General features: G+C 47.3%; 6 protein-coding genes across 8 annotated transcripts; 3 read left to right on the top strand and 3 right to left on the bottom strand.

Moving 5' to 3' along the window:
• Positions 1–265: 265 nt before the first annotated feature.
• Positions 266–3,029, bottom strand: E1B28_005891 (uncharacterized protein; the record flags this gene model as incomplete). Its single annotated transcript, XM_043150488.1, has 14 exons — positions 266–317; positions 371–498; positions 554–804; positions 861–882; positions 941–1,087; positions 1,143–1,532; positions 1,591–1,644; positions 1,705–1,923; positions 1,977–2,196; positions 2,253–2,311; positions 2,364–2,492; positions 2,550–2,686; positions 2,743–2,820; positions 2,876–3,029. The coding sequence occupies 14 exons, from the start codon at positions 3,027–3,029 to the stop codon at positions 266–268; spliced, it is 2,040 nt and encodes a 679-aa protein (XP_043011576.1).
• Positions 3,030–3,082: 53 nt separating this feature from the next.
• On the bottom strand, positions 3,083–5,139 carry E1B28_005890 (uncharacterized protein). 3 transcript variants are annotated; one of them, XM_043150485.1, is made up of 11 exons: positions 5,038–5,139; positions 4,841–4,986; positions 4,641–4,780; positions 4,567–4,585; positions 4,332–4,497; positions 4,185–4,208; positions 4,026–4,126; positions 3,816–3,968; positions 3,674–3,752; positions 3,497–3,611; positions 3,083–3,441 (listed from the first exon to the last, which is right to left on the bottom strand). In XM_043150485.1, the coding sequence occupies exons 3-11, from the start codon at positions 4,722–4,724 to the stop codon at positions 3,199–3,201; spliced, it is 984 nt and encodes a 327-aa protein (XP_043011573.1). In that variant the 5' UTR covers positions 4,725–4,780; positions 4,841–4,986; positions 5,038–5,139; the 3' UTR covers positions 3,083–3,198. The 3 variants fall into 3 exon arrangements, with proteins under 3 accessions (XP_043011573.1, XP_043011575.1, XP_043011574.1); XM_043150487.1 differs by having other exon boundaries at positions 3,669–3,752; positions 4,185–4,217; positions 4,278–4,497; positions 4,567–4,614; positions 4,680–4,780; XM_043150486.1 differs by having other exon boundaries at positions 3,497–3,752; positions 4,185–4,217; positions 4,278–4,497; positions 4,641–4,986.
• Positions 5,140–5,205: 66 nt separating this feature from the next.
• E1B28_005889 (uncharacterized protein) lies at positions 5,206–7,172 on the bottom strand. The gene is made up of 9 exons (XM_043150484.1): positions 6,763–7,172; positions 6,619–6,708; positions 6,494–6,562; positions 6,392–6,438; positions 6,295–6,322; positions 6,052–6,240; positions 5,907–5,998; positions 5,606–5,836; positions 5,206–5,545 (listed from the first exon to the last, which is right to left on the bottom strand). Exons 1-9 carry the CDS (start codon positions 7,076–7,078, stop codon positions 5,447–5,449), a joined length of 1,161 nt encoding a protein of 386 aa, XP_043011572.1. The 5' UTR covers positions 7,079–7,172; the 3' UTR covers positions 5,206–5,446.
• Positions 7,173–7,624: 452 nt separating this feature from the next.
• E1B28_005888 (uncharacterized protein) lies at positions 7,625–9,721 on the top strand (the record flags this gene model as incomplete). Its single annotated transcript, XM_043150483.1, has 9 exons — positions 7,625–8,130; positions 8,197–8,283; positions 8,339–8,445; positions 8,501–8,557; positions 8,613–8,898; positions 8,956–9,047; positions 9,108–9,212; positions 9,275–9,536; positions 9,594–9,721. The coding sequence occupies exons 1-9, from the start codon at positions 7,755–7,757 to the stop codon at positions 9,719–9,721; spliced, it is 1,500 nt and encodes a 499-aa protein (XP_043011571.1). The 5' UTR covers positions 7,625–7,754.
• Positions 9,722–9,878: 157 nt separating this feature from the next.
• On the top strand, positions 9,879–10,730 carry E1B28_005887 (uncharacterized protein; the record flags this gene model as incomplete). The annotated part of the gene is made up of 2 exons (XM_043150482.1): positions 9,879–10,146; positions 10,198–10,730. The coding sequence occupies 2 exons, from the start codon at positions 9,879–9,881 to the stop codon at positions 10,728–10,730; spliced, it is 801 nt and encodes a 266-aa protein (XP_043011570.1).
• An 891-nt stretch (positions 10,731–11,621) lies between these two features.
• Positions 11,622–14,117, top strand: E1B28_005886 (uncharacterized protein; the record flags this gene model as incomplete). The annotated part of the gene is made up of 11 exons (XM_043150481.1): positions 11,622–11,843; positions 11,898–11,963; positions 12,029–12,222; positions 12,284–12,374; positions 12,440–12,628; positions 12,695–12,958; positions 13,020–13,256; positions 13,312–13,510; positions 13,564–13,640; positions 13,694–13,974; positions 14,024–14,117. 11 exons carry the CDS (start codon positions 11,622–11,624, stop codon positions 14,115–14,117), a joined length of 1,914 nt encoding a protein of 637 aa, XP_043011569.1.
• Positions 14,118–14,261: the final 144 nt, after the last annotated feature.

Raw genomic sequence — 14,261 nt, 5'->3', positions numbered from 1 at the left:
ATGTATTCTCCGACTCCATGACTTCAACGCCCGTTCAGCGGCAATCTGCCAACTTTCGGCGCTCTTTGAAGCGATGCCCTGTTTTCTTGGGATGCCGTGTGGGCAACGCGGAAGGAATATTTCAGCGGTTGCAAGAATTCAGTGGCGGCGGTTGGGGCCCGCCGAACGGACCCAGGATGGGGTAGTAAGCACAAGAAACGCTGTGCTACTAATAAGTACAATACAATGTATTGGGAGCGCGCGGCATTACAGGTGCATCGCTATATTACGAGGGTGCCTCCCCCTTTCCTTCATACCGGTGGCCTTGTTCAATCAACCTGAACAACGCGTAAGCAAAGAAAGAGAAAAAAACTAATCGGCTGAAGCTCACCAATTGGATTCAATCTCTGTGATTATCCTAATCTGCGTCTTTTTCGTCTCCTCCATCTCGTGGAAAACAACCCATCCCGATCGAGGTTTTCTCGTGAACAGAACGGACGTAGGGTGAGCGTACAGAACCTAGAACATCTACCGCTTGAGCGGTGGTCGGTAAAACGAGGACTATTAAACTCGCCTTATTCCCCCTCACAGACCGATACGTCCCATCCCCAACCCACTTGGCTCCATTCCTCCAATACCCACCAACAAGACATCTTCTGAGCCGTTTTGCATCCCCTTGACAACTCTCCACTGGTAAACCAAACCTCTGCATGAACTTTTTCAACTGAGCACGTATCGAAACAGCACGGGACATGGCTCGGAACGATATCGCATGGTTTTTACACCATCCAGAGGCTCGACCGTATCGCGTAAAAGCGTTGTATGCTGTTTGAGAGCGTTTAGCATTTAGGTTTCATTCTGGGTGAGCAGGATTCGCATACCATTCAGCAGAGTTAGATGGTCCTGATAAAGTTATCAATTAAGCACAGATCGCAGGCAAAAGAAGGGAAATTGCACTCACACCTTCCTCAGCGGTGAATTTGCGTCTTTCGAGCTCATCAAGCGCCCCTTGCGCTCCATCTCGAATCACAAAAACGTCCTGAACCGCAGTCATAGCAGCAATTGTCAGAATTTCTTCCCCGCATTGATACTCTTTCGATTTGAATAACTGGGTATTCGGGTACAAAATCAGCAAAAGCAAAAAGTGAGATGGGATAACTTACCATCCTCGCAATTCCCATCTCCACCGGGCACTCTGCAACTTTTTGGCCAACCGCCGTCAGCTTCCCATCTTCACCTATCATTTCTGCAGCAAAAAGTCCTTCTAAAGCCCTCAAGAGGCTCTCTGCCGGTGGTGCAGACACCCATTCAAACTTCATCAGATTGTCAATCCCCAATGACTTTAATTGAAGTACAGGGGTCGTTAAATCCGTCCGAGTAATCTCTGCAGGTGTGGAAGGAGGTAACGAATCGAACGCCTCCAATGGATATAGACGGTAACATATTCCAGATGACGTCCGTCCAGCCCTGCCTGCACGTTGAGTTGCAGATGCCTTAGAGGTAGGTACTGTAGCCAAGGACGCCAGCGCCGTAGTAGGGTTATAAACTCGAATCTAATAATGACAATACTTCAAAACCTATTGTTTTCGTGGGCTTAGACGTTCTCCTTACCTTGACAAACCCGGAATCCACGACAAACTTGATGCCTTCGATTGTCACACTAGCCTACATTCAAATACATCGTCAACCGGCGCAGCAGTAACAGACAACCAAAGAGGAACATACTTCTGCGATATTTGTAGATATTATAACTTTTCGCGTCCCACGATCTGGAGGTTCAAACACTGCTAACTGTTCTTCCGTTGTAAGACCTGCGTGGAGTGCAAGAGGAACGAGGCGAGTAGCAGTGCGGGGTAACGTTGGTAACAGTTCGGACAAATATTCGAGGCAATTTTCAATCTCTTCGCGGCCAGTGAGGAAGACTAATATGTCGCCGGGACCTTGCTAGAACACGACATTAACCACCCGCGGAGAAACGAACTGCCGGAAGAGCTTACTTTGAGATTGATATCGACCGCTAACTCAGCAGCCTTTCTGACATAGTCAGCTACAGACTCCTTGAGGTAGGCCACCTCTACAGGATATAACCTTCCCTCCAAGCTGACGATAGTTGCTTCCTCGGACGAATTTGAAGCAGTGAAGTATTCCAGAAAGGAGGTGGCATCGAGAGTAGCAGAGGAAACAATGAGGCGAAGTGAGGGTCGTTTACGGCGTATTCTAATCATGGCAACATCAGCATCGTTCCCAGACTGCTTTTAGTGTTAAGAGCCGACTTTTTCAAGACACCCAAGAGAAGATCGGTGTACACGCTTCGTTCATGTGCTTCGTCCAGCTGAGAACCGTGTCAGATGAATGACACACGGATAGAACGGAGAAACACGCACCATGATAACACTATACCGACTCAACAAAGGATCGACTAACGTCTCTCGAAAAAGCATTCCATCCGTCATGTACAGAATCCGCGTCTTCTGTTTATCACTGACATCTTCAAACCTAATCGTATATCCGACCTTTTATTATGAACTCAGTAGCGTGTTCGGCAATTGGAACGACGAAACTGACCACACCTCATCTCCTAACACAGTACCCACTTCAGTGGCGACGCGTCCAGCGACGGACGTAGCAGCAACACGTCGAGGTTGGGTGCAAGCAATGACATTGCCTTCAGAGGCCCATCCCGATTCCATTAAATATTGGGGAAGTTCTGAAAAGTGGTGCAGAATTCACTCCATGCTAAAAAGAGTGTTGGCCAAGACTCACGAGTTGTTTTACCGCATCCTGTTTGACCGACCACGATGGTAACACCATATTTCTCGACACAATATAACAATTTTTCACCTAAGGGGTTTCCTTAACGGACGTCAGAATCGACTAGTAGTACTTATTGACATACGGTGCTTGTAAATAGGTAATCGTTCTCGCTGGCCCTGGACGGATAAGGAGGAATAGGCTGGCGCAGATTGGATCACATTTTCTTCTAGTTCTGTCGCTCGGTCGAGTGTACTTCCTGGTCCTGCAGCCCCCGGTTTCCAGAATTTTAAAGCCATGTGTAGTCGCTGTAAGAGCCCAGAATTAGCGCTCAAATGGCCTCAACTAACTATAGATCAAAATTACAATATCCATTCATTCGTAATGTACATACATCTAAATGACCATCAGACCAATAATCTAAGCTTGTACACAGGATAGGATCCTCAAGACCTGGACCATGCAACTTCATACCGCATAGACCGGTTCAAGTTCCCTCGGAAGAGATTTGACATGGTTGCCCTCCATCCGTGAGAAGCGACGCATACCGATCACTGACAGTGCTGAGAAATACAATGAATCCGGTTGAATCGACGATAAGAAACCGCCAGAACGAAGTCGTTGAGTATTAGTTAGGGTAATACCAGTGTTGTCTTTAGAGGTATAAATCCCTAGGCGCATCCGGATGATCATCAAAGTAGGCGCGATTCCCTACAGTACAAACTGTCACTCACAAAGCCGGGAAGGGCATGAATGAACAACTCACAGCAGCCAGAATAACCAGCGGGAAAGTGTCGAGAGGGACTTGATCCATGGAAAATCCGTTCGTGATGCTCAAATGGAGAATCATGACCAGGGGATAAATCATTCCAGATTCGAGACTATAGCAGAAACAGTTACGGTTTGGAGGATCGGCCAAGTAAAAGGGAAATCGCCACCAGACATTATTTTGTTCATAGTTGTCACGATGTAATTTTTCGTCGTCACATAACTTTGGTGACTGATCCACCATATTCGTCCGGCTACGATGAAAACTAGCCCGTGAGTGGATTACATTGCCATCAACAGATTCTCGATCCGCTCACCAGTTAGAAGAGTCAGCGCCAAATTGAAGGCTGCACTTATGATCAAACCTACAGCCTGGATAGTTCCTCCCTTTTCAACCCTCATTTCGTTTGAAGCAATCGTTGTATCCGCAAGCCCCATGATCAACATGACGACTCCGGTGCTTGTGATGACTATGACAGCCGTGTACAAATCAGTGCCGCCTACATTATTGTGAAGAATCAGCTCACCATTAGTAGCGAACGAGACAACAATCAGCGGTATCAGGACGCGATTGCGAGACCCCCAGATGATGTAACATCTCTGTATCAGGATGGAATCTGCAGACAAACTATCACCGTGAGTGACGGTCAGAAGGTGGAGTACTTTCGACTCGGAGTTAAACTTACTTCGCAAGAATAGGGAGAATCACACTGAACGCACTAATCACAGATAGGCCTGTGAGAAACTGAACCAGAACACCCACAGAAATATTCACTCACAATAGGGTAGTCATGAGTTTGTGAAGGAGAAGAAGAACCGCAGTTTTTGCGGACCTGAATTCCACAACCGACTCTAATAGTGCCTCCACGGTCTCCACCGCCACCATGCTCGTCGACATCACGAAGAGAGCGGTTAACGACCAGATGTAGAATGTTTGATACCGTATTTTACCCTGGCGCAGTATGTATATGCAAAGAGCAAAAAGCGCTATATAGAGACCTGATTTTTAAAGAGGTTTAGGGAACGGTTTCATCAAGTTGGAGGAAGGACACGAGAGTCAGAACGCACCATAAGTAACACACATCACCTGTTGTTGATTTATCAACACACTACGATCTATTTGAAGAATGTTAAAGACTTGCCATAACCGTCACGATAGGGAAGACTATGACACTCCTGACCTGAAGTTGTGGAGAATCTTGAATTGAGGAGTTGGTTGTCGACATGTGGAAAGGGCTCGAGCGAAGATGAATATTTGAATGGTGGCAGCCGTGCTATAAACCTTTTTGTATGATCAGCTATTTTCGGGTGACGGCCCAAGAGAACACCGGTTAGATACAACCATCGTTTCAGAGTCATTTCCATCAGTGATCAACAAAGCCTCGAAAAGCCGGATTGGCGCAATGAAGTTGAATAATCTAGAAGAGGATCCCGCAAGATGTTGCACCGAGGAGACGTCCATGTGGGTAAACATAATGCTGTGGCAGCCTTCAACAAAATTAGGAAGAGATCTCTGTTCAGTCAACGTTCCGAACGCACCTCGACTGACCAATCTACATAGAAGTCAAAATGGGTTTGCATGGCTATGTAGCGACCGACGAATATTTTTATTATTTAGACCCGTGAAGATGTGCAGACAGGAAAAGGACGTGGGAATGTCGTCACTGTCTCCTCATGTCGGGGTTGCTCAATTACATAAATGAACCGTATCATCAACTGACTCAACTGACCATTTGGCTACGATTTCAAGCTCGGACATGACGGACGGTCAAAATATTGACATTTTAATAATTGAGCAGCCCTGGTCCAAGAAGGTGCGACTTGACAAGCCTCTTTGATTTATGATATAACTAACTGTGAAAAGTTGGTGAAAAGTCCGCCGTGTCCAAACATCATGATCACTGCACTTAGGAAACCCCACCTCAAACAGATTCCCACAACAGACAAATCAATAATTTACATTATTCGCGTCCTTATCAGGATCAAATTCCTTATGTTCCAACGCGTAACCGTACCTTTGCGAGTTGGCTGCCTCGGTCGACCGTAGCTGCGAAACGAACCACGTAAGTCCTCTTTCTAAGGGAACCCAAAGGGGGGGGAAGCGTACATATATCTCGCATCCAACAACATGAATCAGCGTAGCAACCCACAAAACCATCCCCTGCGTCGCACGAACCGCAGACGCATGGCCTAATACACCCTCGTTATCTGAGGCATGGACAGGGACATATAATGTCGGATGCGTGAGGGTAGAAGAGGATGATGAACACTGTGGGTAGGATGTGAGAAGTGTGGAAAGATCTTTGAGGACGAATAAGATTTCGTCGCAGCGCCAGAGCTATAGATGCAGGTTTGTAAGTTCTTTTAGTCAGACTTCAGAAAGGGGAAACGGGACTCAGACTACCGACCGAATAATAGCTCCCGATATCGGTCACGATAGCCTGCGCAGCCAGTCCAATAACCCTTGCAGAAATTACGATAGAAAAATATACCACTCCACCTGGTGTAACGTATAAAGCACATTTCCATAAAAGTCAAACTTAGAAAACTTACGCATCATCCACCTCCTGTGAGTCCTCGTATTCCTTTTCACGTTCAAGTACGCCCATACTAAAGAAAAATTGGACATGATGGCCATGATATAGTAAACCGCTTGACTGTTCAGTTCACCACCAAACGATCTGCGAGTGACGATTGCGCCGCAGACATTTGAGACGAAGACAGTGATGAGGACCAAGTAGCCTTGTACATGGTTGTTTTAGCGTACATCCATCAGGTGGTCGATGGAAGACTGACCGTTGAGGCGGTGCAGGAGAAAATAGTTCTGGGTATATTAAGCCACAATCAGTCAGGTACATCGAAATTTGAATTGAAGCTTCAAGTCGCGGCTCACCCTCCGTATCGCGGGAACGAATTGAGCACCTGAGAATATTCCACCAACTGCAAGAGGAAGTAAGAAAAGCAGACAGAGCCTCGAGAGAAATCGGAAACGGACTGATACTGAGGTAGATGTGGATAATGTAGTTGTACTTGTAAAGCGGTAACTCGAACCAGAAAAATTCACCTAAGTCAAGATAGTTGATATCTGTGGCGTGAAGTAAGTAGGAGACGAAGACGTACCCGGGACAGTCAATCGGCGCATTTTAACGGGGTCCATAAGAAGACTACGGGCAAGACAGAATCCAAAGAGGGCACCTCCAAAGATGAACGCTGGCCTGCATGTCAGAGAATCCAAACATCAGCGAAAACTCTGCAACGACGTACCATACAAGAGGCTATATCTCTCCCGAAAACCCATCATCCAACTCACGGAAAAGTAAGCAGAAACAAATGGGTTAGATTTGGAAATCAGTGTCGAGGAGTTGTACACCCTTGACGGGGATTTTGCAGAGGGAGGTCCTGATTCATACAAGCTTTCCGGGAGGAAAGCTTGTTGGGGACTGGGCAGAGGGTTGGATGCGCTGAACCGAGATCTGTAGGAGGCAGAACGTAGCACGTAGGAGCTCCGGTGAGAACCTTCAGGTTTCTCGGTATTGATATTGAACGTGTCGAACGTCGGCGAACGTAGAGGGGACTCCATGGTGCAGTGGTGGTACGAGAACAAAAGGCTACCAAAACTCAGGGTTGTACCAGTGCTTTCATTTAAGAATGTGAGCTAGTGTATCCCAATTTGCATACAGGAACATATTTTGAGCGCCTCCGGGTCGATTAAAATTTGACCGACGAGTCCTTGTTCCCACGGATGCTCATCCCTATTCACGCGGGACCTACTCACTTCGTGACATGATTCGCCTATCAACTACTCTTTTCCCAAGTGGAGGACTTTACGATCCCGTCATCCCGATGGGAGTTTCTAACGTGTCGTCTGAATCCCAAAATTGACCATGATCTTCAACCGATTTTCTCTGCCTACATCCCATCCACTCTCTGTCCCCCACGCTTACCATACGTTCATCCTTCTCTCCCCGATGCACAGAATTCTTTACCCTGTTCCATTTGGTGTATTCTTGTAAACCTGATCAAATCATCTTTGACCAAAGCAGCTCCATCCCTCGACCATCGCCAATGCAAACTTCTGGACTCGGTACTATCTGCTACTTACCCCAATCACCCAATTCATGGCCATCTTCAACCACCTTCTAGGCCTCCTCGGACTATCAAACGTCACTGAGTTGACGCATGTGGGATGGCAGATACAAGTATAACGTATATTGTATATAAGAGCGGTAACTCGAGGAAAGCGGTACCAGCTCATCATGTCTTCCCATCTCCTCTGGTGTCTGCTCGGGATCCACCTTCTTGGTACTGCCTTTGGCTCTCCAGTCGCTTCAGCAACCAACGATTCAGTCCCAGCTTCCCATCATAAAGTCCTCATCTTTGGTGGAGGTGTTTCAGGCGTCATTGCGGCTCGAGCCTTACATGATAAAGGCATCAGCGACTTTCTTATCCTCGAAGCTCGCGACGAACTAGGTGGACGTCTCATAAGTCACTCATTTGGTGGTAAGGTCATTGAAAACGGGCCAAACTGGATCCAAGGAACTCAAACGGGCTCGGGCCCGGAGAATCCGATCTTGAAACTTGCATTGAAGCACGGGCTCAAGACTCAGTTCAATGACTACTTCGGGAGTATCAGTGAGCAATGTTGTGTTTGTGTTCCGTGATGCCTTCCCGCTCAATTACGGGAAATTATTTTAACAGCAACGTATGACCCTGACGGCTCTACGGATTACATCGACATTTTCAACAATGCTGTTGACAAGTATACAAGTCTTGTGAACTCGGCAGGTTTGGTTGATTATCGTTGCTTCAGCTGTATCGCCTGGACTCAACATCTTCTCAGGTGCACGAGTTGGTAAATCACTAGTTGACTTGACCTCGCGATCGGGTTATTTGATCAACCGAGCAAACGCACACACTCCACAGGAACAAGCTGCGGAATACTACCAGGTCACTCGTTCTTACCATCGCAAGCGATTTATCAACTCACTCTGTCTGTCAAAAGTTCGATTGGGAATACGCGCAGACACCAGAACAAACATCTTGGATCGCATCGTCATGGGTAAGTGAGCCCCCAGAGCGCTTATTGGGTCTATCGTACTGATCTGTACTAACAGGGGAACAATTTCACCTATGTACCAGAAGCGGGAGGTTTCTCCGAGGACAATCTTCTCTCAATTGATCAACGAGGCTTCAAATATTTCTTACAGGCCGAAGGAGATGAATTCCTCGAGGCTCAGCAAATTCGTTACAATTCACGCGTCAAAAATATCGCGCACAGCGATTCACAAGTCAGAGTCACTTTGGACGATGGACAAACGTTCTCGGCAGATTATGCTATCTGCACTTTCAGCCTCGGCGTTCTTCAGAATGACGATGTGAGATTTGAACCTGAACTGCCGGGTCCGTCGGAATTTCAGAATCTCCGGTAGTCGATACTGAAAACCCTTTCATTCTTAGATTACAAACTGGAAGCTATTAGCAGCATGACCATGGCTACGTATACAAAGATATTTCTGCAGTTTCCAAAGAAATTCTGGTTTGACACCGAGGTAAGCCTTGAAGAATATCCACCGGCCGTTGCGCATTTTGACATTACCTGCACCCCCTAGATGGGGTTGTATGCCGACTCTGAGCGAGGGCGCTATCCTGTCTGGCAGAGCTTAGATCATGAAAACTTCTTCCCGGGTTCAGGCATCATATTCGTTACGGTGACGGTACGGGAGCAGCTCTTCATTCTTTGACGCGCGACGCACTGCTAAACGGCTTTGCACGGCAGGGCGACTATTCCCAACGCATTGAAAGGTTGCCTGATTCGCAGGTGAAAGAGGAGGTATTGGGGGTAATGAGGCAAATGTTTCCCAACATCACTATTCCGGAACCACTCGATTTCTTCTTTCCACGATGGTTTTCTGACCCTCTCTTTCGAGGGTCCTATTCCAATTGGCCGCCATCATTCTTCAGTGAACATCACGACAACCTTCGCGCCAATCTGGGAAGGCTTTACTTTTCTGGAGAAGCCATGAGCCAGAAATACTTTGGTTAGTGACTGCGTTTATCTGTCAAGTTGGGGAAATGATATAATTCATCCAAAACAGGATTTCTTCACGGTGCCTACGACGAGGGCCAAAATATCGGTACGTTAGTTGCTCAATGCGTACAAGGAGGGTGTGTCTCGTTGAAGTCTGTCCAACTCGTGAGGAATGCGCATCCGTACGAAATCTAGATACATACTGTGTTCTGCCCATTAATAAATACCGTTCCGGAATGGAGCGAAAGAATCCCGGTGTTACGCGTTACACTCGGCGTGCGTTACACCCTTCGGTAAGACAGTAAATCGGAAGTGATGTAAGCCCGAACCAGCTTGTTCTCTTTTCTTCACGATGGCAACATCCTGTTATCCCACTACAACCTATCCGGCTGGTAATTTCACTTTCTGTGCGGGATCCATCCTGTTCAGACGTGCACGCGTAATCCAGACTGCTGATATCTCATCGTCCACGCAAACTCCGAGGGATCCTCCAAAATGGAAATGGCAGATTTGTCTCCTCTATCATTGCGTAAAGGATGAGTGGTTACTCCCAAAGGGTCGGAAAGACGCAGGGGAAAGCTTGGAAGCAGCAGCCATTCGAGAGACATTCGAAGAAACTGGTATGTCGTAAATCCCTCTCGAACGATAAGCAACTAACGAAACGGATACAGGTTACCCAAACACCTATCTTCCTATCACTCTTCCGACTCGCGCACCTATGCCAGGAACGAATCAAAAAGACGTCGTTCGTATTGCGGGAAAGTGCACGAGTGAACCTATAGCCATCACAGTGAGGGATGTCAGTAATGTCCCTTTTGCTTGGGATTCCAGCGCCACCGAGACCACCCACAGCAACCTACTTTCAAAACTTTCCTTGCAAGTTGACCGCGCGAAAACTCGAGTTCCAAATGCCAAAGTTATCCATTGGTACGCTACAGTTGTACAAAGTCAAGCTCGGTTATTTGTTCACCCGGAGTGTCTGGGACCGGGGACCGAGCCAATACCGGATTTTGGACTGGATGAGCTGGGGGACAGCGAAAAACAGGAGAATACGCAAACTGCTTCAGAGAGTTTTGATTCCCAGTTTTTCGATGTCGATGCTGTAGACGGTGGCTTGGGCGCAGTTGAGCGACTGACGTTTCAAGGAGATCAGGATATTGCTAGGCTAGCTGTTGAATTGGTGAAGGGAACATACGGCGATTAATAAAGCTCACGGGTGAACCCGCCCCAAGTTGTATGTATTGGATTCTTCAGCGTTGGGTGTTCTTTTCCAAGATGAATCGAGTGGGTTTTTCGAGAGGAAGCCTCATGATCTCGCTGTTCCCCATTACCCCCGTCTCTGCCCCTAATCTTCAAACATCTTCCTCGCAATTACAACTCCTCCCCCTGATCAAGGCCTTGACTTCTGGAATTCATCATGAATATGGGGATAGACCAATCACGGCACCGATGACATCAAGATTCTCCTTTGCAATCCACCACAGCAAGTATCCAAGCGCACTTGGAATGCGTCTTTTGGAGTACTGACTATCACCATATCCAGGACCGTGGTAGGTTGTTATCGTCAATGACGGACAGGCTATATAGATGGTGAATATTCTGATTCTGTACAAGTTCAAATACGAGCTTACACAGTCCAGAGTCCCAGATATGATAATCCCATTGAACCCTCAGGACCCAATATTGTCTCGAATCAGAACCTCGGGTATAGCAGAGGACCAAGCTTTACCTGAGCCTTTTAGAAGTAAACTCCCGTCTCGGGGTCATGATTCGTAGTGATTGGGAGCGAACACAGTCTTCGAAGACCCGTATACGAGTCGTGAAGCATACCTACGTAGGCATACTTGATCTCCGAAACCACTCGTCCCTTTGACGTTCGTTTCGCATATCGCGCGGATGACGGGAAGAAACCACTAGAGGAGGTGGATTTGTTGATTATAGGCTTTTGGTGGAAACAAATGGCCAGCTGGAATGGTCCCGGTTGGGGGGTGGCGGAAGGGAGGTAGATAATACGTAAAATACGCTGCAGGAGGTCGACAACATTGACATTCTGACATTCCCTCATTGGCAAGATTTACCTCAGCTGCCGGCAGGAATGATGATCGTCAGTTTGCCGGCTTGGCAGACGACTAAATCGTTTTCCCTTTCCTCTCCCAAGCCGACATCGCCCAGTCGTCGCACAGCGTGTATCATGGCCAGCTATGGCCAGCATCCCCAGTGGTCTCAATCAAAACAGGCCTTTCTTCATTCTACGCCTTCTGTGAATAGCCAAGTTGCGGCTGGACGCAGGCGGCTATCATCAGATAATTATTCAATAGTCCGTCACAAAACCACTTCCTTCTCCAAATGATTCTCCCTAATTCCTTCTTAGAACGATTCGCCCTATTCAGCTGGCGTTGGGCGTAGTGCAAGCAATGTGTCCTCAATCTCCGACAAGGTGCTCAAACCAATTTCTTCATTTTCCACACCTCAGCACTAACACGCCGACTCATATCAATGCAGTTCTCCTTATCACCGGATCCTCGCTCATGGGGCTCAGATCTCTCTGGACGTGTTCCGGAACCAGACGACTATCTCCATACTCCTGATCCTGTGAGGGACAGAAAGAACGACAGAGGCGGGCATATATTCACCGGTCGAGGGTTTTTCAATATTGGGTGTCTCTTCATCCTTGTTATAGGCATGCTGGCCCTTTTGTGCGTTCTCTTTCAACCCATTAATGGAAGGAACAAAAAAACCAAACAGTCTCTTTGACAGTGCTGGTTATCCAGTCGCTTCATTCTTTACTAAACATCCCATGTCATTCAAGGGCGGGTTCAACTTGGGTGGAATTAACGCTAGCGGGCAGGTACTTACACAAACTATTGTCAATCCTCTGCCCACTCCCCCCCTCACTTCGTTTAACCCTCTCAGGTTCCCGAAATGATAGGCTCGTGGGGTCTCATTGACGCTGATACACCCTCCAGTGCCCGCACCTACAAATCACCGCACGACGGAACCGAACTTCAACTCGTCTTCAGCGACGAATTCAACAAGGACGGTCGAACGTTCTATCCCGGTGATGATCCTTATTGGGAGGCTGTCGATTTACATTATTGGGGTGTCAGTTCGGCGTTTTGTCTTGTTTTGGTTCTGAAAACTTTGCCTACTCATACAAATGTTTGACAGACCAACAACATGGAGTGGTACGACCCGGAAGCTCTGACAACCGGGAATGGTTCTCTCAAAGTCACCCTTTCGAGGAAACGCAATCACGATCTTGATTACCAAGGAGGGATGATTCAGACCTGGAATAAATTCTGTTTTACGGGCGGTCTGGTCCTTGCGAATGTGGTCTTGCCAGGATTTTCGAACATAGCTGGACTGTGGCCAGCAGTTTGGGCTATGGGAAACTTGGGGCGGGCAGGGTTTGGTGCCAGTCTTGAGGGCATGGTATGTCCAATTCCCCCCCCCCCTTTTTGTTTTCAGCAGACGTTGATCTTGTGTTAAATAGTGGCCTTACACCTACGACGCCTGCGATGTCGGTACATTGTCCAATCAGACCTTGAAGGGTCTCCCCCACCTTGCTACGGTGGACGGAGACGCTCAATATGGTGGTTCCCTATCTTACCTTCCCGGACAAAAACTGTCGAGATGTACATGTCCGGGGGAGAGTCACCCTGGACCGATTCATCAAGATGGAAGCTATGTCGGGAGGGCGGCCCCTGAAATTGACATGTTCGAAGCGCAGGTGCGTCATTTTACTTGAATTGGACTTTAATATGATTTGACTGTATAGATAACAGGTCGGCTCCAACTTTGGAAAAACTGACGGGCTGCTGCACGGGGAAGTGTCGCAATCTGGACAATGGGCGCCGTTTAATTATGCATATACATGGTTTGATACACCTCAGAACCAGATTATCGGCAACAGCTCTACCACGCTACCGAATGGCTATAAAGGAGGTATATTCCAACAGGCTACTAGCTGTGTTACCAAGACAAGTGATTTAATCACCTTTCGATATCGAGAGGATGTCTTCTTAATCTTTGTTTAGATCCCAAGTGTTATTCGATGGAAGAAGGGTGTTTTGCACTTTATGGATTCGAATATAAACCTGGATATGACGAAGGAGTGAGTCGTTTTCCCTCTCTTCCTTTACATCGCCCTGACATTGAATTATTTAGTACATCACCTGGCTCAGCGACGGTGTAGTCTCATGGACTGTCAACGGCGCAGGCCTAGCTAAAGACGACCGAGTGAACATCTCTGCACGACCCGTGCCTCAAGAACCAATGTACCTCATTGCCAATCTGGGAATGTCGAAGAACTTTGGAGATGTCGATCTGGAACATCTGGTGTTCCCGGTGTCTATGCTGGTGGATTATATACGAGTGTATCAGGATCCCAAGAACATCAATCTCGGTTGCGACCCGAAAGATTACCCGACTGCTGCGTACATCAAGGAGTGAGTGATTATTGGTTTCTTTGTCCCCAGGTGCTGAAGAGAACTATAGGTATATTACTGCGTACACGAATGCAAACCTGACAACATGGCGGGACGATTTCAAGCAACCCTTCCCAAAGAATAGGCTTATCGACACTTGTTAATTACAGTCTCCTTCCTTCTAACCCCACGCTCCCTGTTTCTACACTTTCATTCAGTTACTTTTACTCAATTGAACCTACCTTACATACCACCCATTAGCCAGGATTCAAACCACTTGTATTTTGTTAGATGCTGCATGAAGCGAT

The sequence above is a fragment of the Marasmius oreades genome, chromosome 3 (genome assembly GCF_018924745.1).
Source record: "Marasmius oreades isolate 03SP1 chromosome 3, whole genome shotgun sequence".
Lineage (NCBI taxonomy): Eukaryota > Fungi > Basidiomycota > Agaricomycetes > Agaricales > Marasmiaceae > Marasmius > Marasmius oreades.
This window is presented reverse-complemented; position numbering and strand designations above follow the sequence as displayed.